Source organism: Coenobita brevimanus, chromosome 107 (genome assembly GCF_032717465.1).
Source record: "Coenobita brevimanus isolate Jiangsu-jjx chromosome 107, ASM3271746v2, whole genome shotgun sequence".
In the NCBI taxonomy this organism is placed as follows: domain Eukaryota; kingdom Metazoa; phylum Arthropoda; class Malacostraca; order Decapoda; family Coenobitidae; genus Coenobita; species Coenobita brevimanus.
The window spans coordinates 17,890,881-17,918,519 of NC_137060.1; the positions used below are offsets into that span (position 1 = coordinate 17,890,881).

Sequence of the window (27,639 nt, forward strand, 5' to 3'; positions counted from 1 at the left end):
CATTCTGGGGAAGACAGTGATGATGTGATGTCAGTGGTGTCATCTTTGGACTTTGAAGGATTTATGGGAGAGGTGAAAGAGGTACAGGCACGTGGGGAAGTGATTCAGTCAAGTGATGAGGACGAGATTGGCGATGGGAATGAGGGAGTGGAAGGTGATGTGGCGAGGACAAACTAAGTGTATCTCCCTGCCTTGGAACCACCTGTATTCAAACCAGTCAGGACTGCCGTCTGCTTCATTTAAGGTAAATAACCATGTGCTATATATTTTATATATCTGAACTGTATGTGTTTGAAATGTGCCGTTTAGTACATCTCTGTGGCTCAAAAGTGGACTTTGAGAGGACGGTGCCGCCCATGAGCTATTTTTTCCATAAGACATGTTGTTCACAGTGAACAAATTCATTTTGAACAAGCTCGTCTGCCACCCATAAACTCGTTCACTGTGCGAGGGCACTATATATATATATATATATATATATTTAGATATATATACATATATATATATTTATATATATATACATATATATATATATATATATATATATATATATATATATACATATATATATATATATATATATATATATATATATATATATATATATATATACAAAATATATATATAAATATATATATATATATATATATACAAAATATATATATAAATATATATATAAATATATATATATATATATATATATATATATATATATATATATATATATATAAATATATATATATATATATATACAAAATATATATATACATATATATATATATATATATATATATATATATATATATATATATATATATACAGTAGGCTTACACAGTGCACGAGAGATTGGGCGGTCCACGACCTTGCGCACTGAGAATTCGCGCACTGTGAATACATAATCTTATAGGAAAAATTACATATTGGTGGTACCCCCTCATACCTGGACATTTTTTGGCCCTTAGAAACATAATAAAGGTCATATTTTTCAGACATTGAACAACAGATGTAGCTACAGTAACAAAATTATGGGTAGTCACCTTAACAACAGTAGACAACAGGCCTGATGGACTAAAATAACAGGAGTTCCAAGGTGCAGCAACACTTACAGCGCCGCACCCCCCGCTGCACCTCCTGCCGCACCAACACTTCCCTCCACAGACTCCTCTTGAGCACCTTCCCCAGGAGCCTCAAAGTCACTCACTTCAGCCATAAACCCCTCGAAGTCCAATGCTGACACCTCTGACATTGCATCCTCTTCATCCTCAACGGGAACAGGAGCAGACGATGTAGCTGGTTCCTCAATTTCACTAACTTGAGCCCGCTGTGTGTAACTTGTTAAGAGTGTCTGTCTTATTCTGTTTATTTCTTGCCTGTGCCTCTCTGTGTAGAAACGGAAGAGCTTGTCGATACCAACCAGAACTTCCTCCGTTCTTAGGCTGCTCATTTCCTGTTCCTTCACCTCTTCCCTGAGCTTATCCACAGCAGCAAGGATCTTGCTTATTCTTGACATACACAGCTCAGTCCTGCCCTCCATCACACTAGGCTGCTCAACTTGACTCTGCTTGGCGTCGGGCTCTGCGTCAGCCTCGTCTATCCGTTGCAACACTTCCTCAGGAGGCTGTTCCTCATTAGCAGCGTGCACTTCTCGTATGTCCGCCAATGTAACGTCCTCGAAACCTGGTACAGCTTGTGCTGCTGTCAGTGTTGCTGCCTCAGCCTCAGCCAGTGGTTGAATGGCTGTCTCCTGGGTCGTGCATAAGTGAGGCACGAGCATTCGCCACGCATGGTTCACTGTTGCAGGTATAGTCTGGTGCCAGGCACATAGGAGAATTTCAACTGCGTCCTTCACTGTAAAATGATGCCAAAATGCCTCAACAGTCATGTCACCTGTGGCGGGTCGGGATACAGCTGCTGGCGGAGATGGAACGGGAGCAGGTGCCTCATCGAGGTCTTCGTCATGATCTTCTTGTAGGGCATAAAGCTCCTCTTGTGTGTTGGTCTTCCTGCATAGGTAGTCGTGCATTTGCTAATGGTAAAAGTGCTTCACAGTGGTGATCAGTTCTTGATCCAGTGGCTGCACTAGTGACATCGTGTGGGGCGGCAGAAACACAACATGACAATCCTTGTGCAGATCCTCTAGGTATGGAGGGTGACTTGGTGTACTGTCAAACACAAGGAGCATCTTAAATGGAATGCCCAGTTCCCGACACTTGGCCCTGGCATCAGGTATGCAGCACCTTGTTAACCAGTCTGCCATGATGTTCCCGGTCATCCGACCATTTGCAGACTTGTACCAGCACACGCCACTTGCATCCATGTTCGTGAGGTTTTTGTAGCACCTTGGGTGTGAAGCTGTATGTACAACAACTGGCCTTATCTTGTGGCTCCCAGACAGGTTTACAGTGGACATTACTGTCATCTTACACTTCTGGAGCTTGCGACCAGGTGCATGTTTCTGTCTTTTAGCGATGTAAGTTGATTTGGGCATGGCCTTGTAGTATAATGACATTTCATTGACGTTGTAGATCTGGTCCTTGGTGTAGTGTCCCTTTTCAAGAAGCACTCTAAATATTGCAGGATAGTCTCTCGTGGCCAGCTCGTCGCCAGAGGCACGTTCACCAGACACTTTGACGTGACGGAGTTCCTTGCGCTTGAGAAAACGGTTCAGCCACCCAACCGATGCCTTGAAAGGCTTGTCCACATTTAACTTGCGAGATGCTGCCTTGTAAAAGAGCTGGGCTTGGTTCCGAAAAAATCTTCCATTCAGTGGAACACCTTCCTTCTCCTTACTCATTATGAAGGTGGCAAGATACTGCTCCATTAGTATCATCGCATGATTTCCAACCCACAAACGATCGTCTAGGTCAGAGGCACCATATGTCTTCACCACAGCCCTTATGGCATCACGGTTCTTCCACACTGTTCTCACTGTTGATTCAGCCAGTCCCAGGGCTTTCCCGATGGCGGTGTTTCCTTGACCCTCCTCCTTCATCTTGATGATCTCTAACTTGGTGGTGTGCATCAGAAGTTTCTTAACTCTTGGGGTTGGAGCCATGGTGTGGCAAAGTACAGGCCAGGATGGAGCAGCAAAAAAAAACGCCACATGTTTTACACGACAGGTTAGCTGTAGAGAGCGGATCCGCACTGTGCACGAGCCAGGACTGTTATGGTGCGCCCGCTGCCTTGTATCCCAAGCTGCGCAGTTGAATGCCCGGGAATTTCTGCGCATCAGCATGACAACATGTGACGCGTTGTGTGAGGGGTAGTTGCGTACTAATAGAAAATGGCATTTTTGAGCCACTCTTTGCCTCTACCTCGCATTCTGTGAGGTAAACTCACGCATTCAAGGTTTTTGGTTATGATTTTTGGTCACTTGCGCCTAGTGCGAATCGCGCACTGTGATGATGCGCACTGTGCGAGCCTTCTGTATATATATCTGTCTATCTATCTATCGCCAGACGCCTCAATCCCGTTTGGGGTGGCCACAAACAAATTGCCTCCAAGTCGCCCTGTCCCCCGCCATCTCACTGCCCTGCTCCCAGCTCACACCCCTCTCTCTCATATACCTCTCCACCCCATCCCTCCATCTCATCCTCGGCCTCCCCCTCCCTCTTCCCCCCTCCACCTCACTCAGATACACTCTCTTCGTCAGTCTTTCACCCTCCATCCTCTCCACATGGCCAAACCACCTCAGTGTGTTCCTCATAACGCTTCCTATCACATCCACATCCACACCACAACGCTCCTTTATATCCTCATTCGTCAGCCTGTCTCTCCATGTGACTCCACAGGCTCCTCTTAAATAACTCATTTCCACTGCTCTCACTCTTGACTTGTGTCCTTCCAGCAACGTCCAAGCTTCACTTCCGTATGTTAGAGTTGGTATTACAATACTGTCATGTAGTAACTTTTTCACTTCCATGCTCACTTCCCTGTTTCTTATCACTACTTTCAAAGAACCAGCAACCTTTCTTCCCTGCTGTACCCTTTCATGCACTTCACCCTCCAAACCTCCATCCTTACTCATCACACTACCCAAGTACTTAAACGTACTCACATTTTCCAATTCCTCACCATCCAACCTGTACATTCACTGACTTCACCTCTGTCAAAGACCATCACTTTACTCTTCCCTACATTCACCTTTAGATTCCGTTTCTTACACACTCTCCCAAACTCATCCACCAAGCCTTGCAGCTCCCCTTCGTCCTCACTCAACACACAGTATCAGTATATATATATATATATCTACAGTATATATGTTAGTGGGAGGTGGGGGCGCTCACCATCCACAGACTCAGTGTAATGCTGCTATGGGTGTCTGCCCTTTCCTTTCTTCTTTCTTTCCTCTTCTGTCTTTCTTTCTTTCATTCTTTCCTCATTCTTCTGCCTACAGGTGACTTTACACTCACTTTTCTGTCTTTCTTTCCTTCTTTCTTTCCTCTTCCATCTCCCTGTGGGTGACTACACTAAGTGACAAGCCAAATGGTTTCCTGTACTCTGGGAAACCATTTACTGTGCTGGATGGTAAACATATAACCAAATTATGGCACCTGGTGGTTTAGTGGGTAATTAAGGTGCTCCAGTCAGATTGAGCCTGTGTATGTTTATATCCAAGAGGTGGTTGGGGTTTATTGCTCATACAATGCCACTCAGGGATGAGTGAGGCTGGTCACTCCCATCTTAAATGTCAGGACCAACTTGCCTAGCCCTGGGTTCCTATACTGCTCATGGGGCAACATACAATTGGATGTTGGATGGATAGATTCATATATATATATATATATATATATATATATATATATATATATATATACAGTAGAACCTCTTTAGTCCGGACCCCTTTAATCCGGACAAAATTTAAAAATAATAAGCTCCAAAAATATGTTGAAAGTAATTCTAAAGGCATTTTCAGTATCGGCGCGGAAAGCGATCGTCATTCGTTTAGTCTCGGATCACGCTAGGTCGCTACATGGGCGCCTATTTAAACACACGCTAGCATTCGTTCCATCAACTAGTTCACCAACCATTTATATTTTTACGCTGTATTTCAAAAGTTAATCCTCCTTACCATGCCCCTTAATGCAAGTGTAGCTTCTGTAATGAATAAAGGTGTTAAAAGGAGGAGTTTGCTTACACAAAAATGGGTCAGAATATTCTGCAGAGTTTAATGATTACTGTAGGTTATTTTTTGTACTTAAATGTGCTTTACTTGTACATCAAACATTAGCTTCTTGCCCATATAGGTGTTATCAATATGCCAAAGATGACAATGTATTTTTTGCCTACATAAGTTTTATTTTTATTCCAAATATTACAGTTAATTAATTAATTTATTTTTTTGCCTACACGGGCCTTAGTCACTTACTACAGTTTAAAATGTAGGCTAGTTTCTTGTCATGGCCTTACCTGTAAATTATGCAATACAAAACTATCTTACATGATTAGTTTTGTTATTTTAGTACTGGTATCCTTTCATCTTTTGCAGTTACGTAGGGTTGACATATGCCACATATGTTAATAATTAACAAACATACCATATGTAGATAGAGTTTGTATGAACTGAAGATTACCCTGATGGTCCGGACAATCTGCTAATTCGGACAACCCTTCCCCCCATATAGTCCGAATGAGAGAGGCTCTACTGTATATATATATATATACACTCAGTCCTCATAGCGGCAATTTGGGTCTGGATCACTGCCGTGATTTACGAATTCTGTGGTTTATGAATAATAACTCCTATGTGAAAAATTAATTTGGGTCTGGACTTTGGCCAACCTGCCCCCACAGCACCCTACCTACACCTATCTAGGCACCATCAAACACAAACATACAAATTTAGGAATATTCAGTGCATGTATTAAATAGAAATAAGCCATGTTAAGGGATCTCACCTTAATCCTATGACGAAATTGCTTAAGTGAATGGAGTGGGGTGGTGTTGGGAAGAACTTAGAACCTCTCAGCACTTGTTCTTCCCAAACTCTTTCGCCAGCTTTGAAAACTTCTCTCCCTTCTCAACACGACGAATGAGCTCCAAACATTGACTGTACGACAACTGCGACAGCTTCTTGACGCCATACTGCTTAGAGCGCTTCATCAGGGGGTCGGGAGGGGCCATGGCAGGTAGGAGGTGGGGGGAAGTTGCACAAAAAGGCAGGTAACTCTCAAACTCCACGGTGACGGTCTGTAGTGTGCGGACTGGTGGGACAAGAACAACAACAGCATGGCGGCATTAGTATGCACATATTCCACCAGGGATGCATGGTGATTGGTTGTTAGGTCGCGATTTTCAGTTTGAATGCTGCGGTTTACGGCTCTCCTCGGAAAAGGCTCACTTGGGTGCCTAGATCTGCGATTTTTGTGACTTAACAGTGATTTAAGGTTGCCAGCAGTCTGACGGCCACATAGCCATGATTTACGAATCTGTGATTTATGAACACGCGATTTACGAGGATTGAGTGTAATTATATACTGTATATATATATATATATATATATATATATGAACACGCGATTTACGAGGATTGAGTGTAATTATATACAGTATATATATATATATATATATATATATATATATATATACTGTATATGCCGAGTTCTTATTAATGAAAAATCTATCTATCTGTCCATTGCCAGAAGCCTGAATCCCATTAGGGGTGGCCACAAACAAATCACCTCCATGTCACTTAAGCCCCCCTCTCTCATTTACCTCTCCACTCCATTCCTTCATCTCATCCTTGGCCTCCCCCTCCTTCTCCCCCTCCTCCACCTCACTCATACACAAGCTTCCTTAGTCTCTTGCTCTCCATCCTCTCCACATGACCAAACCACCTCAGTGTATTTCTCCTAACGATTTCTGTCATCCACATCCACACCACAATGCTCCTTCACTTTCTCATTGTCAGTCTGTCTCTCCATGTAACTCCACATGCTCCTTTCAAATAACTCATTTCCACTGCTCTCATTCTTGACTTGTGTCCATCCAACAAGATCCAAGCTTCACTTGGAGTTATAATGAGAGTTTACAGTACTGGCTTCCTCCTCAGACGTCCCAACTGCAACTCTGGCTCAGGTGACCATCCTTTGTATGTGAATGTTGATATGAAGAGTGGTGGAACACAAACAACATGGATAGATTCACTGCAGGCTGCCTTTGCTGGAGTCCAGGTGGGTTGTGGATATCCAAGCTAACTGTATTCAGCTAAAAGTTAACTTGCCAAATAATTGCCATCTCTCCATCATGAGATCTTCACTAGAATATGGTGCCAGTCAGGAAGTACATTCAAAGTACATAGATGTATTGTCATTTTCTTCTACTGAGATATGAGGAATAAGCTTCAAAACCTTGAAAATCTTCATGAGTTTAGGTTTAATGTGGATGAGTTATTATACCATTTCACACAGGTCTTAGCTGGAGATATGGAAGAAGCCATCTGCACCCATGCACTTTACTATACGATATGGAAGAAGTATGGAGTGCTGCCTGAACGCTTTAACTGGCAGCGTCTCTCTCCTGATGTTTCATTCTATCCACTTAGACCAGAGTTTGTTGAGTCCACCTACCTCCTTTATCAGGTATACTGAATATTTGAGCTTCTTCCTGTTTGTTGTCATCATATACTTTGAGGCTGTAACCAATCCCTTCGGTATGAAGGGTCTTCCTTCTAATGGAAGAGGCTGTGGAACACCTAAGGGATGAGGCTATGGCACACCTGTTGTCTGACTTGGCTCGCATCTCTGACTGGGGTAAAAATAATCTTGTTGTTTTTAATGCTTCAAAGACTCGGTTTTTACACCAATCAACCCGACAAAATCTTCCACAGGAGTACCCACTAATGTTTAATAATATCCAGCTCAATCCTGCATCATCTTTGAACATGCTTGGGGTTTCATTCACTCGGGATTTATCTTGGAAAGATCATGTTACATCTCTTCTAAAATCTGCTTCCAAGAGATTAGGTGTGCTAAGCCGACTCCGCACGTTCTTTACCCCTGTACAGTTCGTGACTTTATACACGGGTTTTATTTGCCCCTGTGTAGGGTACAACTCTCGTGTGGGGAGGCTTCCCACATACAGCTCTTCTCAATAGGGTGGAGTCAAAGGCTTTTCATCTCATTAACTCTCTTCCTCTTACTGGCTTCTTTCAACCTCCGTCTCTTCACCGCACTGTTGCATCTTTATCTCTTTTCTATTGCTACTTCAATGGTCACTGCTTCTCTGAACTGTCTGCTTGCATCTCTCCACCTCTACGACAGGTGCGAAGCACCCGTCCAGCAACAAACTTTCATCCCTTTTCTGTCCAGCTTTTTAATGCGAGAGTTAACTGTTACTCCCGTCCTTCATTTATGCAACAGGTCAACTCTGGAACTTTCTTCCTCTGTCTGTATTTCGTACTTCCTATGATCTCCAGTCTTTCAAATGCAGTGTGTCCGGACATCTTGAAATGAACGGATCTTAAATTTGGCTCTCTTTTGTATCGTTTTTGTTTTTTTCTTGGAAGGAACTGCTTTGCGGGCACCTAGCCTTTGGTTCCTTCTTCCTCGCATTGAAAAAAAAAGAAAAAAGGAGGGGGTAACAGAAAATCAATTAGATGGGTCATCCTTCTAATGGTAGCAGAAAATGATGTACATGATAATGTCTTTTTACTGAAGAAATTGCTGGAGGCTGTTTATAACACCTTCAGTGTGAAGGACCTACCATAAACTGAATCAGATCATTAGGTAATAGTGAGAATTAATTAGAAAATTAGTTCAGGTTAGGTGTGGATTTATATTCTTACCTGTTGCATTAGCAAACAGGTTAACTAAAAGCCAAACCATCTTCTCTGACCATATAACTAACAATTGGATGCTCGTCTGACCATGTAACTAACAACGGGATGCATGGTGGTCTAGTGAGTTAAGATACTCCCATCAAATGTGGCCCATAAAGGTTTACATCCAAAGGATGATAGGGGTTTATGTATGTGACACTAGCATTTAAACAGACCATGACTAAATGACTAAATAATAATTCCAAAAGACAGTCGTATGCAAAATAAGCATGTATGTATGCAGGTTTAAATGAATTCACATACCGTACAGTTATTTAAAGAATAGATATGCTTGTACGTAAATGTAGTCTTACTACAAAGAAATAAAGAATCTCTCTCTCTTCCATTTTCTTAGATTGTTAAGCTTCTGCAGGTGATAAAACTGTCACTGGGAAATGACACTTGCTAAATGAGATCAACTGGACATGTTATTTATTTATTTATTTACCGGTATTTTATTTTTTCATTACTACCCTTTGCCTTGCATTATAAGTTTCTTCCCTGTTGTTGTGGCCTCAGCTTGAACCCATTTAACTGCAGGAAACTGGCTACTTCAGCAGGGAGCTCCAAGAAGTCTTTTGTCAAGGTTATATCAAGGGATTGTCTGTGTTGTGAGAGTAAGGAACATGGGATGAATAAGTGTGCTGTGAAAGACAAGGATATTGGATACATATCTGAATCTCTTCCACCTCACTATTTCTGTGACAGGCAACCAAGAACCCATTTTACTTGCATGTGGGTCGTGACATCCTGACATCCCTCAACCAGCTGACCAGGGCCCAGTGTGGGTATGCCACGGTCCACTCTGTACTCGACATGACACTCGAGGACCGCATGGAGTCATTTTTCCTTTCAGAAACCTGCAAGTACCTGTACCTAGTAAGTTGAATTTTGTGTGTATAGTAAGTCCTCAGAGTATGCTAGTTTTATTTTAACCCCTTCATTCCAGTGATGCAGTTTATATCCTGTTCTTGTTACTATCATTTAATTCAGTTCAGTTAAAGAGAATGCTTCATTAATGAGAGAGATTGTGGAGGCTATACACAACTCCTGTAGTTAGAAAAGCCTCTTCTAAGCTGAATAAAACCGTCTAGCAGAAGCAAGAATAAGCCACAAAAGTACATTGTCAGAGTAAAGGGGTCATTTCCATTTTTGCACTGTTAAGTCCTTAGATAATTATAAAAAGGTTGCCTACTGAGATTCCATTGCTGTCTACACTGTTGACTTACTAGATTAACCCACTGTATAGCACTGGTTATATGAAAAAAAATTGTGATATTGTAGAGCAGTTGTTATTGCAAATAGGAGGAGCTGGCAGGTCATATAGGAAGTGCTATACAACTCTGTAGATTACTGTGAATATGAATTAAAAACAAAAAAGAAAGTTACATAATTGTAATTGTAATACATATGATCATGTAAAATTGTCTGGTTTATGGCAAGTCAGTTAATCAGATGGATTGTGTGTGAGTGCAGTGATCATATGGACTTGTGGGTTCTTTGAATCTAGGGAGAATTAGCTGTAAATGAGTTAGGTAATTGTGTCATGTATAACTTATGAATTAAATTATGTGATACTTATGAATTAAATTATTTGATTTTTTTTTTTTTTTTCTGCATAGGCCCTTGAGTTGAATGAAATCCAGCTTTTCAGTTGCATGTGTTAAATATCTGAATGACCTTTATACAGTACTTAGATTTCCGTTATATCGTACCCATGTCCTGCAGCTCTTTGACATTGACAATCCAGTGAACCAGAACTCCGACCGCTACATGTTCACCACAGAGGGCCACATCCTTCCACTTGCACCGTGGCTCAGACAACACCACTGGGATAAATCTCATTTCTCCCTGTCTGATCCCATCCTTCATACAAACGTCTCCCAGGCCAGCGTGAGTTGAGAAACACATGTTTAATTGATGTGGGATGGAAAGGATGAAATTAGGTAGCTACAAGATATGAAGCATAGGGTTTGGAAGTTGGTGGAGTGGATAGAGACAGGAGAAGGAGAACATGGCTTGGAAATATTGGAGAAATGACAGATAATAAAAGCAGGGAAGATCACTAGGAATTAGGGTAGAAGACTTGAAATATATATATATATATATATATATATATATATATATATATACACTCAACCCCCAGCTGTCGTGCCTAATTGGTTGCAGGAAACGCACGTGATAGCTGAATTCGCGATAGCTGAACTGAAGAATCAATGGGAAAATGTCTAATTGGTTTTTTGGTGGCCTATTTTTCTAACTTTTAACCACTTTATGCCTACGATTTCCAGCCAATCTCTCCACCAACATGAAATAAAGCATTATTATATTAATAATAACATTATAATGAAAAAATAAACAGCATAAAAGGCCATCAAACTTACTTTTTTAAGGATTAAGGAAGGCTTGGGTGGTTTGAAGGGTTCCGAGGCTTGGGAGTGGCTTTGTTGCCGCCAGCGCCCTCACAGGCCTGACTCTCTCTCCTCAAAATATTTTTTCTCCTCTGGTCCAGGTTGTCCAAGAAAGCATCATAGTCAAAGCCCTCATAGTCTGCCTCTTGGGTGGAAGGGCCTGGCTGTGGTTCCTGGCCAGGCGTGGGCTGAGGTTGAGGGGCCGGTTTGGGTGTAGGTTCAGGGACTGGGTGCTGACGAAAATAATAATCTGTGATTTGTCGCTGGTGTAGGGCATTCATGTAGGCATGGTACTTGTCCTCATAACCTTCAAGGGCTTTATTAATGTTGGATATACACTGTTCGCTGTTGATAGTGGTATCTTGCTCTAGAATGTGACGTACTGTATCTGGCCAACCAACTTAGTCAAAGTCTTAATGTCCTCCATACTCAGCCCCTCCTTAACTTTCTCTCCTGCATCCACCTCTTCTCCTGGGCTATCCTCAGCTTCCTCAGCATCTTCTAGTAGAATATCTTCAGCAGTAACTGGTGCTAGTCGTAACATATCTCGTATCTCGTCGCCAGTTGTGCCCTCAAACCCACGGCCAGCAATACTTCTCGTCTCCTCAGCTGCAGCCTCCAGCTCTGCCTCCACTGACTGGGGCTCGCCTGGTACCTTAACCTGCCTGTCCTCAGGTAAACCCTCCATGATGTTGCACCATGGGTGATTTATTGTTGTTGGGGTAATGTTATCCCAACATTCGACCACCAAATCAATCGCCTGCTTTATCGTAAAGCTCGTCCAATATTTTAACACCTTTTGTTCTGATTCAGTGTCTGCAGCTGTGGCCTCAGCCTCATCTACGCCATCACTGTCAACCAGATTTTGTATGAGTGAGGTGTCCTTAGCAGCCTGCCGCATCAATCGAAATTGTTGCCTAGAATATACAGCCTTCACCACAGAGATAACCTCTTGATCTACAGGCTGAATAAGAGAGGTAGTGTTGGGCAGCAGGAACTCCACAGTCACATTAGGGTTTTCTGACCTCAGAAGAGGTGAATGGCCAGGTGCATTGTCTAATAAGAGCAATATGTTGAATTTAATATTGTTGGTCTTGCAAAACTCCTCAACATCGCTGAGAAAGCATTCTTTAAACCAGTCAAGGGATATTTTGGCCGACATGTACCCTTTCTTAGACGACAACCAGTGCACATTAAGTTTTTTCATGTTATATCCAGTGTAAGCTCTTGGTTTTTTCGCTCGGTGGACAACTGTAGGCTTGAGGCGACAGGTACCAGATGCATTCATTGCAAATAAAAGGGTAAATCTCTCTTTTATTGCCTTCCTCCCACGCACTCTAGCAGACTTGGAAGTTATGAACGTTCGACGGGGCATTGCTTTCCAGTAAAAATTTGTCTCATCCATATTGAAGATTTGATTGGGGGTATATTGGCCAGGTTCAGTGATTTTCCTAAGTGATGCTGGGTACATACGCACAGCATCTTTGTCACCACTTGCAGCCTCACCACTTATTTTAATATTTGTCACCTTATGTGTCATCAAAAACCTATCCACCCACCCCTTTGAAGAGAGAAACACTGGTGGGGTTTCAATTTGAAGTTTCTCAGCCACACCTCGATAGATCTCTTTGGCTGTCTCCATGATTTCTTTAGTGTCCACAGCTAAGTTTCGCCTAGCCTGTCTCTCTAGATATCGACTTAATAACTGTTCTGTCTTCAGGAGCACTATGTTTGAACTTCTTTTTGCATCCGAGGCTGCAGCTGAAGTAGCAAGTTTCATGTGTTTCTCAATATATTCTTTCTTTAAATAAATGGCTCTCACAGTAGACTCATTCACTCCAAACTTTTTTGCTACTCCTCTCTTTGTCTCACCACCATCAATAAGCTTGCAGATTTCTAGTTTCTGGGCATATGTCAGGTTTATTCGTGGCTTTACCTCCCTTGAACTTCCCGCCAGCTTCCGCTCGGCGATGGTGGGTGGTTTTTTGTGCGGTCTGTCAGCCATTATATCACACACACAAAAAAAAGTGTAAGGAATTCCTCTTTCACTGCCGGCAGAGAGCTAACACGCATTCAACTGAAGTGGCGGGACGGTTGGGGAGCGTCAGCCAATCACCAGCGGGGATGCTCTGTGACGTAGGAGGATGAGTCGCACCAATCCGGTGGGGCGTTCACAACCCGGGCGATTCAAACTCGATGTGTGATAGCAGTCTTGGGGTGCGTGATAGCATGTACTCGTATGGTTGTGCATTTGATGTGTGCTTGATAGCAGATAACCATGATAGCTGAACGCGCGATAGCAGGGGATTGAGTGTATATATATATATATATAAAACACCATCCACTCACTCGATGTAGTGCTGCTCTCGGGTGTCTGCCCTTTCCTTTCCTCCATCCTTCTTTCCTTCCATCTTCTGTCTTTCTTTCCTTCATTCTTTACTCATCCTTCTGCCTACGGGTGACTTTACACTCCCTCTTCTGTCTTTCTTTCCTTCATTCTTTCCTCCTCGTCCTGCTTGTGGGTGACTACACTGAGTGACAAGCCAAATGATTTTCTGTACACCAGGAAACCATTTACCACACTGGGTGGTAACTATATGGCCAAATTTTGGCGCCTGGTGGTTTAGTGGGTAATTATTGCACTCCAGTCGGATTGAGCTAGTGAAGGTTTATATCCAAGGGGTGGTTGGGGTTGATTGCTCATGTATTGCCACCCAGGGATAAGTGAGGCTGGTCACTCTCATCTTAAATGTTGGGACCAACTGCCTAGCCCCGGGCTCCTACGCTCCCCATGGGGCAGTGTAGGATTGGATGATGGATGGATGGATATATATATATATATATATATATATATATATATATATATATATATATATATATATATATTCTCTGACATAACCCAGCCCAACTAATCTAACCAAACAAGAGACCAGAAAATACTTACCTATCCTTGGGTGATCCTTAGTTCTGTTGTCATCCAACAGAAGCATGTTGGGGCCTTTCTAAACAATACAGTATGATGCGAGGGGACGGTAGAAAGAGAAAAATCATACTAGTAATTAAGATTTTTTTTATAATAAGATTGAGAAATGGAAAATGAGAGACAGACAAGGAGAATGGATGTGAGTTCAGTGGAAGAGGAGAGGGGCAGGGAGAGACCAAGGATAAGATGGAGGGATGGCTTGGAAAGGTATATGATCGAGAGGGGTGTGAATTGGAGAGAAGGCAGCCAAGTGGCAGAGGACAGAGTGACTTCTAGGCGATGGGCTCCCCTTATAGGATTAAGGTGTCTAGCAGTAGATAGATAGACAGGTTTCTCATATGTTCTTGAGCCATCATACATATGCATTGTCACATGAACCAGCTGCATTCCATTTCCAAACTTTCTCTATGCCCACTGGAATGTCTCTCTTGGCACTGTATTAACTTTCTTTTCAATTCTACCTAAAGTGTGGTAGATAAGGTTGGTTGTTCTTCCCAGAGAATCTCTTTAGTTACCATACTATAAGGATAATACAACATTGTTTCTTCAGGTAGTCTTACTGTGAGTCAAGGATGTGTTCCTAAATATCACAGCAGTAATGCAGCTGCTATTATGAGTTGGAGGAAACTGGTAGATTAGCTTATATATAGGTCATATTAGAATTAGCTAGTGTCTGTAGGTAATTTTTCTGCTGTTTGCTGTAAGTCACAACAGAATTAGTATCTGTAGCTGATTTTTTTGCTGTTTACTGTGGACTTCATAACTGAAAAGAAGGTAAAACAAGGCACTTTAACCCTTTCAGGTCTCAAATAGACCCCAAGGTCACGTTTGACGCGCATTTTTTGGAAAAAAGTCAAGGCTTGCAAATAAAGAAAAAAATATCATTTGCATGCACAAGGAAGTAATACACATCTGCCTATAAAACATTAGAGCTCTAGTCACCATACAAGTGCTGCAAAAATTATGGGAAGTTGCGTAGCATGTGGTGTGTGGTAGCGTGATGAGTATTGCCATCTCGGTGGGTAGGTGATTTCTTGGTGCATAGGCGACATGATTGCATTGTTTGTTTTAATGTTTTTTCCATAAAAACAAGTGCACTGATATATGTACTGTACATTATATCTCACGTGATTTGTGAATGATTCTTGAGATGTTTTCTTTACAAACAAAAAACTAAACAGTTACAAGATCCTTATAAAACTATCACTTACTAGTTATTACTAATTTAGTTTACTTTGCTCTTATTTTGCTTAGTGCTGTCCAAGGCTGTGGGGATGAGGACATGAGGGTAAGCCTAGAAGCTTGCCTTTTGTATGTACAGTAATCACTCTAATATCCGGACGCCCAATATCCGAACATCCCCACTATCCGGACATAAGAATGTTTCATACTGTACTTTTTTCCATACTATACTTACCTCATTTCACTCTTTAATGCCCATTATTGGTGTGAATAGGGTGTTAGGAGCTAGGCACGTGCAGTAGGAAGGTGTTTTTCTGAGTTAGGCTAGGTTAGGGTCCATAAGTACCAATCCAGGAGCCAGTCACCAGAATGTTTATTATTGTATGAACCTACTTCTAAATCCTCATTTTATGTTTCTTTTGCATTTATTTCAGTCATTTATGTGCCTTATTGGTGTGATTTGGGTCTTAAATAGGTGCTATGCATGTCCAGAGGGAGTTGTATAGGTGTTTCTCTGAGTTAGGGTCCATAAGTACAAGTCCATAAGCTGGGGCCCAATATCCGGACAGAACCAATATCCGGACCTACCTATGGCTCTATTACGTCAGATATTGGAGTGATTACTGTACCTATGTTTATTTCATTGTTGCTAACTATATCATCCTGTGTACTTACAGGCAACAGTAGAGACAGTGATCAAATACTTATTATTTCTCAAAACTGACGGTGTTATAAGTATAACCTGGAAATGTGAGAAACTCATGAAATATAAATCAGAAAAAAGGAGATAGGAACAATCATTTGTCAATGAAAGGCAACACTCGCTGCACGTGTATGTCCGCCTGGTAACAAATAAATGCATGGTACGTGTATAAAAGGCTAAAGAAACAACCTTAGAACCTAAAATCTTAAATCTGTAAATATTTTCCCTCAATCAGACACTCTAACACCCAGGAAATGAATAAATATTAAGACATACAACGCAGAAATCTCTTGCTTGCCTGTGACGCGGTAGCTACAGTATGTGCGTAAGCGGGAGGCAGGGAGTGGGGGATTGGAGGAAGAGTGGAGGGTGGAGGGTGGGAGGTAGAGGGGTGGGGGATCGGTGGGAGGCAGGAGGGTGGAGGATGTAGGGGGTGGGGGATTGGAGGGAGAGTGGAGGGTGGAAGGGTGGGAGGTAGAGGGGTGGGGGATCGGTGGGAGGTAGGAGGGTGGGGGAAGGGGGAAATGAAAGGGAGGAGGGAGGTGAGAGCTATGTATCCTCCAGAGCAGTAAAAATATATTGCAAACAATATTCTTTTGCCAAGTGAACTGTCTGATACCAAAATAGTAAAAAAAATATTGCCAGATCAACAGTATGATAGAACCAATATGTGCAACCCAACCCCCCTCCATGATTAGCTCTTCCCAGACTGTGTAAACTAAAATATTGTGATCTACACATGCCTGGTAGAAGCAAAGGAGTCTGGGGAGCGGCTTGTATCCTTATTTCATTCACCAGTCTCATGCAGCAGTTTTCATTCATGCCTAAATATGCTGCCATGGGAGTGGCTAGGAGACCCTACCGAGAAAGCCACTATAGTGGCCAGGAGACCTGAAAGGGTTAATACAAGGACTCAGCACACTCATGTCTAGCATATGTACAGGTACTTGATCAGATCATTAACACTGTTTTCAGTTTATCGTCATGATCATCCCTACCCATTTTCTCACTGAGGGATGAAGTGAGGTAGGATCCAGACAATTAAGATAGAGAAATAATAAAAGAGGCAAAACTGTCACTAATATTCTTTCCACCAGTGTGCAGCCATCAATGAGGAGAGGATCCATGGTCTGCCCCTGAAGAGCCAATACTTGGAGCAGATCTCAGTATCCATGGGTGTGGAGTTGTGATGGTTTCCCTTCATAGTCCTAAAATGCTGTGATATCTACCCTTTTTCATACATTAATACTAGGTGACTTAGGCCATAAAACACTGTATTATGCAATGTTCAGTACTGTAGTCTTCCGACTGCATTAACGTCGAAAGTATTCCTTAATTCATATCAAGTGTTTACTTTAGTCCACAGTCACACAGCAGTGTCACTGGATAATGTTAAATTACATCTTTTATGAAAGTCATTTTGGGGTGAGGCAAGGTATTCAGTACTTAAAAAATTAGCACCAACAAGTAATTCTGATGCATTTATGAAAATTAGGCAGAGTGTGCTTTGAAAAGAGTGATTGTTTGTGCCAAAGCCCATTTTCTATGTGTCACACTGGGGGTCATGGAAGCTGCCCAGCTTTCACGTTGGGAGAGCTATTACAAGTAACCATTTCAGTCCAGTAACATATTTTGTATTTCACTCCTGCTGCCTCCAAATAATTGCATTAAGCTGAGGAGGAATCTGTCATGAAAGGATTCTATAAGGTATTTAAGGCTGTATCTTACTCTTCCTGTTATAATAGTTTCTCCAAAGCTGAATAAAATTCTTCGGTGGTAATGAGAACAGTATAAAAAAGAAACTGTATCTCACTTCAGACATGAGGTGTCCAGGATATATTATATGAGACCTTTTGAATCTGGAGAGAAATTAAAGAATTACTGACCAAAGCTGAACTCAGCATTTACACTAATGACTGTGTAATTAACCCGTGGATTGCACAGTTACCTTTTTTTATCCCATCCCGTGGTGTGGAAAAAAAAAAGAAAGAAAAAAAAATATTAAACCTGAAGATAAACATTCAGGGCATCATCTGGTAAAAAAAAAAAAAAAAAAAACTCTCTGTCTTTGTGTAGCACCATGCATAAATTTGCGTAGGGATGGAGTAGTGAAAAAATGAAAAAAAAAAAAAAAAGTTTTTGTTTATTATAAACTTGAAGATAAACATCCAGGGCATCATCAGGGGAAAAAAAAAAAAAAAAAAAAAAACCATCTTTGTGTTGCGCCATGTGTAAGTTTGTGTAGGGGTGGAGTAATGCATGGCCACTGGAAGATTAGCACAGCCTGAACTGTGGCTCGCAATGTGGCACTTCCCAGCCTGAGCTGTGGCTCGCAATGTGGCACTTCCCAGCCTGAGCTGTGGCTCGCAATGTGGCACTTCCCAGCCTGAGCTGTGGCTCGCAATGTGGCACTTCCCAGCCTGAGCTGTGGCTCGCAATGTGGCACTTCCCAGCCTGAGCTGTGGCTCACAATCCACGGGTTAAAGTAAATTCCTTCATACAGTTCTGTGTATTATAGACTATGCCTAAATAAGTACAAATATATTTACTGGACATGCATACTTCTACCCATGTACTAATTGCATCTTTGCCTTCAATAGATATCCAATAGGCATAATCTTTCATGACCATATTTTAAATCCCTTACCTTTGTCAGTGGTGACAGTTTCTTTTTTAAATGATTTCAGAATATACTTTGTTTTTGTATGACACCAATTATTGTCCTTTACATATGAACAGTGAAGCAAAGAACTTTTCACCAGTAGTGTTTGAAGAGCAATCTATAAGGTGAGGGGCAGGGGGATGAGATGGAGGATTAGATATATCTGATTGATATGCATCAACTCAATGAATAATAAATTAACATAAAATCAGAGTATATTTGACAAGATTTTGTGAGATGTAAATGATTTGAGCTCAGTGTTACATTTATTCATATCTGATAAATGTTATTTAGTCAGTGAGTTAGCTGTATCTATATATTTATATAAATATATACATTTTTAATATATTTTTCTTATAATTATCATTTGTTGTTGTATAGAGTATTCACAGTAGTGAAAATTTATATGTATCATTAATCCCATTAGTGTAGTGACATTTTAATTTAATATTTTTAATACTGTCAGCAGATGATATTGTTGCTCAAGTGACATATAGGAGTTATAAGTTCTTTGAACTAGTTCAGTACAATGGTTTCTTGCATTAATTTTACTCGTGGCACTGCAAGCCTATTATATTTAGTCTTGTAGAGTCCCATAGTGAAGGAGTTAAGGATCTTGAAGTGTTCTTAGTTTCTGGCTATCATTTATCTACGTGTAGTAGGTAACAGCTATTGACTGTAGTATATGGTGACCACTTTAGGTATCTGCATTTCTTCACTGCAAAGTACAGTATCTAATTGCAATAATTATACTGAACAGTACTGCTAACAGAATGGTAGGCATTATGTGTGATCATCATCACCATTGTCATTATATAACCCAATTTCTCCCATTCACATGGGGTGGTGAGATGCAGAATAAGGCACTTTGATCTCCCTGTGACAAAGATAGAAAAATGATCTCTAAGGTACAGTCTCCTTTTCTGTGCTGTAGGGGACATGAGGCTGCTTGCAACACAAGTGCTGGCCTGTTAGGTCACCTTATCCCCACAGCATTATTCACAGACCAGTTTCCAGCCCCGTTTTCCCACCTGTTCTAGGCATCTTTTATGACAGGGAACATGTGGGTTTTCTTCCAAGTACTGTAAGCTGATATTGAATCCACATTTTCAATTCAAAATACTGTACTGTACTTTCTAGATATTAAGCAAAGTTCTTATGACACTAAACTCTGTAGCATGGGGGAGGATGGTTTCTGATACTTTTTTTAACTGCCACTGGACATTTTGACATTTCTGGCAACCAGTTTTCTTCCTACAATACAGATAATATTAGCAGTGCTTGCAGTCTGATGTTCATAATGTTGTGCTGAACTATTTGGAACACTTTAGAGAAAACAAGTTCTAAACTAATCCCATTAAAAAAAGTGTCAGGTCAAGGGAGTCATGGGTGCATACTCCCTATCTCCCCTTCCTCTTTGGTATGCCATTGACTGAATTTGATTATCAGTCCCATCAGTCCAATGATGCATTTTTCATTTGTTCATGCCATCTCCAGATAATTTTATTCAGCTTGTGAGATGTCTTGAAATGGACGGAATAAATCCAACATTCATTAACCCCTCCCTACAAGCTGTCCCCCAAGTTAAATATAATTATCTGGCTATATATATATATATATATATATATATATATATATATATATATATATATACTGTATCTAAATATATATTCCTTCATTCTTTCCTTGTCCTTCTGCCTACGGGTGACTTAACACTCCCTCTTCTGTCTTTCTTTCCTTCATTTTTTCCTCTTCCTTCTGCCTGAGGGTGTCTCAACACTGAGTGATAAGCCAGATGGTTTCCTGTACACCAGGAGACCATTTACTACACTGGGTGGTAACCATATAACCAAATTTTGGTGCCTGGTGATTTAGTGGGTAATTGCGGCGCTCCAGTCGGATTGAGCTGGTGAAGGATTATATCCAAGGGGTGGTTAGGATTTATTGCTCACGTAATGCCAGTCAGGGATGAGTGAGGCTGGTCTTTCTAATCATAAATGTCAGGTCCAACTTGCCTAGCCCCGGGCTCCTATGCTCCTCATGGGGCAACATAGGATTAGATGATGAATGAATAAATATATATATATATATATATATATATATATATATATATATATATATATATATATATATAATATATATAATATATATTCATTCATTCATCATCTAATATATATATATCCAAGAGGTGGTTGGGGTTGATTGCTCATGTAATGCCACTCAGGGATGAGTGAGGCTGGTCACTCTCATCTTAAATGCCGGGACCAACTGCTTAGCCCTGGGCTCCTACGCTCCTCATGGGGCAATGTAGGACTGGATGGTGGATGGATGGATGAATATGTCTATCTATCTATCTATCTATTGCCAGATGCCACAATCCTGTAAAGGGTGGCCATTTGACTTTGAGTTATTTTTTTACAGGGAGGGGCACTAACCCTCCACCAACCCACTTGTTGACACGTAGGGAGCACGGATGGTTATATGGTTACCACCCAGCGCTGTAAATAGTTTCTTGGCTTACAGGAAACCATTTGGCTGCTCACTCAATGTAAGGCCACCTGTAATGGAAAGAAAAGCAATAAGAAGTCACAGGAAAGATGGGAGAAATAGGAAGACAGGAGGGCAGGCACATAAAAATAATTATAAAGGCTAAAGAAGAAGTAGGCAGCACTACATCAAGTAAGCAGATGATGGTCGCCACCACCTACCACATATATATATACTGTATATATATATATATATATATATATATATATATTATATTGCCCCATGAGAAGTGTAGGAGCCTGGGGCTAGGCAAATTGGTCCTGACATTTAAGATCAGAGTGACCAGCCTCACTCATCCCTTAGTGGCATTACGTGAGCAATAAACTCCAACCACTCCTCGGATATAAACCTTCACTGGCTCAATCCGATTGGAGTGCGTTAATTACCCACTAAACCACCAGGTGCCAAAACTTGGTTATATGGTTACCACCCAGCATAGAACAGTATATGGTTTCCTGGTATACAGGAAACCATTTGGCTTGTCACTCAGTGTAGAGTCATCCACAGGCAAAGCGAAGAGGAAAGAAAGACAGAAGAGGGAGTGTAAAGTCACTCATGGGCACAAGGATGAGGAAAGAAAGAAAGACAGAAGAGGATGGAAGGAAGGATGGAGGAGAGGAAAGGGCAGACACTTGAGAGCAGCACTGCACAATATATATGTGCAAAATCTTCCATCAACTGATAAGCCATTCAGAGATGTTCTTCCACCCATCTTTACTCAGGTCAGGTTTCATGTCAGTAGATATCATTAATATACTACTGCTAAGGGGTTTATATGGTGCCCTGCTATCATGTACAGTGTTTTCGTTCTTGCTAATTACAAATTTTCATAAGCATTTTCAATATGGAACAGGTTTTTCATTTATTTTGCTGATGAACCTGGAGAAGAACAGGGAGGCTTTAGAGAGGGAAGAGGTTGTGTAGATCAGATATTCATTCTTAGATCTTTAGTGGAAAAGTTTCTAGAGAAGGGAAAGAAGTTGTATGCGGCTTTCATGGATTTGGAGAAAGCATATGACAGGGTGGATAGACAAGGATTGTGGAAAGTGTTAAGAATATATGGAATAGAGGGGAAGTTGCTGTATGCTGTGAAGAGTATGTATGATGGTGCAAAGGCTGCAGTGCATGTGGATGGTGAACTAAGTGAATTTTTCTCTTTAAAAGTTGGGTTGAAACAGGGATGTGTCATGTCTCCATGGTTGTTCAATCTGTACATGGATGGGGTAATAAAAGAGGTACAAGGTAGGGTAGTGGATGTTGGAGTGGCCCTGGTGAGAGAGGATAGTGTTTGGAAACTCCCTGTACTGTTGTTTGCAGATGATACTGTGTTGTTGAGTGAAGACGAAGGGGAGCTGCAAGGCTTGGTGGATGAGTTTGGGAGTGTGTGTAAGAAACGGAATCTAAAGGTGAATGTAGGGAAGAGTAAAGTGATGGTCTTTGAGAGATGTGAAGTCAGTGAATGTACAGCGAGGTTGGATGGTGAGGAATTGGAAAATGTGAGTATGTTTAAGTACTTGGGTAGTGTGACGAGTAAGGATGGAGGTTTGGAGGGTGAAGTGCTTGAAAGGGTACAGCAGGGAAGAAAGGTTGCTGGTTCTTTGAAAGCAGTGATAAGAAACAGGGAAGTGAGCATGGAAGTGAAAAAGTTACTACATGACAGTATTGTGATACCAACTCTAACATACGGAAGTGAAGCTTGGACGTTGTTGGAAGGACACAAGTCAAGAGTGAGAGCAGCGGAAATGAGTTATTTAAGAGGAGCCTGTGGAGTCACATGGAGAGACAGGCTGACAAATGAGGATATAAAGGAGCGTTGTGGTGTGGATGTGGATGTGATAGGAAGCATTATGAGGAATACACTGAGGTGGTTTGGCCATGTGGAGAGGATGGAGGGTGAAAGACTGACGAAGAGAGTGTATGTGAGTGAGGTGGGAAGAGTAAAGTGATGGTCTTTGGGGAAGAGGGAGGGGGAGGCCAAGGATGAGATGGAGGGCTGGGGTGGAGAGGTATATGAGAGAGGGGGGTGTGAGTTGGGAGCAGGGCAGTGAAATGGCGGGGGACAGAGTGACCTGGAGGCGATTTGTTTGTGGCCATCCCAAACGGGATTGAGGCGTCTGGCAATAGATAGATAGATAGATGAACCTGGAATATGGTAGCCTAGCCCAAGACCCTCATACCCTGGGTTTCCTGGACCCCCCAAAGGGGTAATAAAGTATTGGCTTTCATGAAATTGTATGTGTTGGTAATTGAGGAAAAGCATCAATAATTTCACAGTACTGTATAATGAACAAAGCCTTGATTAAACACAAACAGGTACAATGTAGTGATTAAATCAGTGTTAAAGAATCAAGGATTTCCTTACTGAGTATGATGGCATATTTCTTATAAACCATCCCTAATTAGAAAAACACATTTAGCGAAAGTGAAGATCTGCCAAAATTGTCATCATATCCCAGCTGATGCTATACATCAAAGATGTCAGCAGTTTAGTTTACCATTCCCCACCTCCCCAGGCTGTTTGGTCTGTGAGGTGGAGCTAGGCTTCCAGGAACATGAAAGGTGCGTCACTGGGTGTCTAGCCTATTTCACTTGGTTTGCTGCTGATATTTCTTCCCCCTTCTGTGATTTCTCTTTTCCTGTTTTCTGGATCATAGCTCATCCTATCCTTTGGTAAAAAAACAATTTAAGGATGTAAAATAATGATGACTGTGTTTAAGCTTGTATAAAATAATATGAGTTTGTGTATGGGTGTGTGAATCTATATATGAATGTGTACAGTACATGGCATTGTGAGAGTTTAGGGTAGTATGAGGTTACATTAGACACTGTGAGGGATTTATTGATGATATTCAAGGTGATGTGAAGATGGGTAGGATGGTGTGAGGGTGTGTGGTATAGGCCCATACTTTCGGTCTTAGCAGGCTTTCTAGTACCTCATTCTTACACTTAAATATCTGCATAGGACAAATAATCATTCTCTTCTATGTTAACTGTGGAATATACAGTATGTCGGTATAAAAAAAAAAAATGCATATATGACATGACATACATAACTGATATGCAAAATACATCTTAGTAGATGAGGTGCTGGAAATCCTCCTAACCTCAGGAGAGTATGCTGTGTAATCTATGGGTGTACTATGTGGAGTTGTTGTTACCATGACTGTTATTGTTGTTACTGTGACGTCTGGTTCATTTACTTGTGAAAGTGATGGATTATAGCCTCATGAGAACCATCATTCTGGTTCACATTACAACCCAATCTCCAAGATCATTAGCTTGCCTGGGAACTGGACAGAAATTAACAAGAAAACCATGGAGGAAGCCATAATCCTTTGTTAGGTAAACACAGTAGAGAACACAGCTCACCCATACATGAGACAAGCATGTCTTTGGGATTACCAGCTCTAGAGTTAAAGGCATCCTCCTAGGCAAGCTGCACTGAAGATGCCAAGCACCTTTGCAACCCCACAGAAACAAACAGCGACACATTCACCCTCGTGAAACCTTCCTACAATGGCAAAATGAAGTGACTGGCACCATAGAGGTGAACCATTTTACCTCAGAATAAGATATAAAGTTCTTGTGTTTAAGCACCAGCAAGACTGGTAACCATAAACTTGAGGGATAACCCTAATGTTAAACTGGAACAACTAAAGGTTCACCCACAGGTTACTGCCACTGGCAACAATCTTTGCTGGACTGAAGGGAGGATACTCTTGATTACTCTGATACTGATGAACAGCCAGAACCTAGTGTGTCCTTTTGCTAAACAAGCTCACACCTGCAACACCAGGCCAGGCCAACAAAACAGACCAAACCCTACTTCCAAAGTATGCAATCTTTGACTTGTATGCTTTCAGCAGTTTTAGAAGGAGTACAGTAAAACCTCTACAACTCGACATAATACATGTGCAAGCCTTGCCGAGTTAGCCTATTTGCCGAGTTGTAGGGATGAACTTTAAGTTCCCCCCCAGCACACACACACACACACACACACACACACACACAAAAAAGGAAAAAAATGGAAAAAATTTAAAGTTTTTACAATAAACAGTAAAAGCTGCCTTACCATGATTCCATGCAGTTGTAGGGTGTATTCCAGGCATGGAGGAGGACTTTTGGTAGTTTTTGGAGGTGTTAGGGGGGCTCAAGATCACTTCTGGGCACACCTTTACTGTACTGTACTGTACTTGACATTGTACATTATGTAAAGCACGATTAACACTATAAAGGCCATACTGTAATGTATTTATGACTTGTACTATACTGGGGAACTAAACACTAAACACTCAAACATTACTGTACAACTCGGTATCTTACTGAGTTGGGGGGATTTTTGCCGAATCTCTTCCTCTCACATGTGCATTTTTGGGAATTTTTGAATTTTGATTTTTTAAATGAATATTTTGGAGCCTTCCCGAGTTGTAGAGGTTTCCGACTTGAAGGAAGCCGAATTGTAGAGGTTTTACTGTATTTGGAAGGTGGCTGGGTTTACACGAAGTAGTTAATCCCATCTGAGAACAACACAGATTGCCAGCGTAACAGTAGTACTAAATGGTGTGGCCACATTTTTGCACACAGCAAAGAATGTGGCATAGTATCATTAGCATAACAAGAGGTGTCTTGCTGTTGACATCCAGTGCCACCTCCTTGGGGATAAGATGCTGTCATACATCATCACATCATTCTAGTTTAGTGGATCCTCTGTTATAAAGTTGCAGCATGGACGTGACCAGGGTTATTTCACATGTTTTAATGAAGGTTCTTACTAGAATGACTCACTATCCCCAGAGATCGATGAGTGGTATCCTTCCCATGTTGCGTACACTGCAGTCTCATGGTGGAAGTTGCCTGTACCATGTAGAAATCAGTTAGTTGCATTCATTCATCATTCTTAACTTTCTGTCACCCTTCACAGTAGTGCTTAGTTGATTTTTTTTTCTGTTGATTATAACACATCAGTTCTTCATATGTGTATATCTACCTCATACATACTTCCTGTCACTTGTCATCTTTCATGCCTTCATTTTTATGTGAAATTTTGAACAGCAGCTTAGAAATAGGAGAGCAAAAACTTTGTGTAAGAGTGATACTGCGGTAATGCTGTACAAGTAACACTAAGTTCATCATTTCTAGTAATGTTGACTTGTAATGCTGCTGTTAAAAGTGGTCCTCTTCCAAGCTCTGCAGGGAGCAGGGTGGCTCAGTGGTATTGAACTTGACTCAAGATTGTGAGGTCAAGAGTTTGTGCCCTGTCTGGGTAACCACCTCATTAGGAGTGATAGCACTCTCTCGTCACCCTAGCAGGGCTATGTGATCTGTGAAAGTCTAGCCTGGGGAATAATCCCTTAATCCCTTGCAAGCTCTGATAATTGTTTTTATTAAAAATGAAAGGCCAGAGCTTTTGAGGATACACCTAGGACTTACAGTAAGATTAGTTGCAAGATCTAAAAGAATTTTCATTCCTGATACGAGTACTGCACCTTGGTAATTCAAAAGTTTATATATCTATATCTATATCTGTCTATCTATCTATATATCCATCATCTATACCATGCCCTCACTTGATGTAGTGTTGCTCTCGGGTGTCTGCCTTATCCTCTCCTCCATCCTTCTTTCCTTTCATCCTCTTCTGTCTTTTTTTCCTTCATTCTTTCCTCTTCCTTCTGCCTGTGGGTGACTACACAGAGCGACAAGCCAAATGGGTTCCTGTACACCAGGAAACCATTTACTACTCTAGCTGGGAACCATATAACCAAATTTTGGGGCCTGGTGGTTTAGTGGGTAATTACAGCGCTCCAATCGGACTAAGCTGGTGAAGGTTTATATCCAAGGGATGGTTGGGGTTTACCACTTACATAATGCCACTCAGGGATGAGTGAGGTTGGTCACTTTCATCTTAAATATCAGGACCAACTTGCCTTGCCCCGGGCTCCTATGCTCCTAAAGGGGCAAAGTAGTATTGGATGATGGATGGATGGACGGATATATAAAAGACTATTAATGTACCCATATACAGTAGTAACAGAGTTTTGTTGAATCAAGATGTGATACAGAAAATTGTATACAGTATATGTAAACACTTGCATTCTTCATCAACTTCTATGCAGACTGGCCTCATTATTAAGTACTGTAGTAGAAATGTTTGGTAATGACTGAAAAAGGATAATTCTTCTGTATGATAGTGAAGCATCCATTCCAGCACTGTACATAATTGTTGGGACTTTAGTCTCTCAGTGTCATTAGTCATGATCATTAATACCATTAACATTTCTAGTGAGCTGGATTGTAGGTTGATGCCTTGTAGATTTTATAAAGATTTTACTTTTAT

The 27,639-nt window shown here is 41.3% G+C and overlaps 1 protein-coding gene across 1 annotated transcript in view; it reads left to right on the forward strand.

Annotated features, from left to right (window-relative positions):
* LOC145416782 (ER degradation-enhancing alpha-mannosidase-like protein 1) overlaps positions 1-18,263 on the forward strand; it is a 34,225-nt gene extending 15,962 nt beyond the window's left edge. The window contains exons 6-10 of the mRNA XM_080285702.1: positions 7,051-7,171; positions 7,409-7,579; positions 9,526-9,696; positions 10,546-10,710; positions 17,194-18,263. Of these exons, the coding sequence (XP_080141828.1) occupies positions 7,051-7,171; positions 7,409-7,579; positions 9,526-9,696; positions 10,546-10,710; positions 17,194-17,286 (721 nt within the window). The 3' untranslated portion in view covers positions 17,287-18,263. The remainder of the gene's footprint in view (positions 1-7,050; positions 7,172-7,408; positions 7,580-9,525; positions 9,697-10,545; positions 10,711-17,193) is intronic.
* Positions 18,264-27,639: the final 9,376 nt, after the last annotated feature.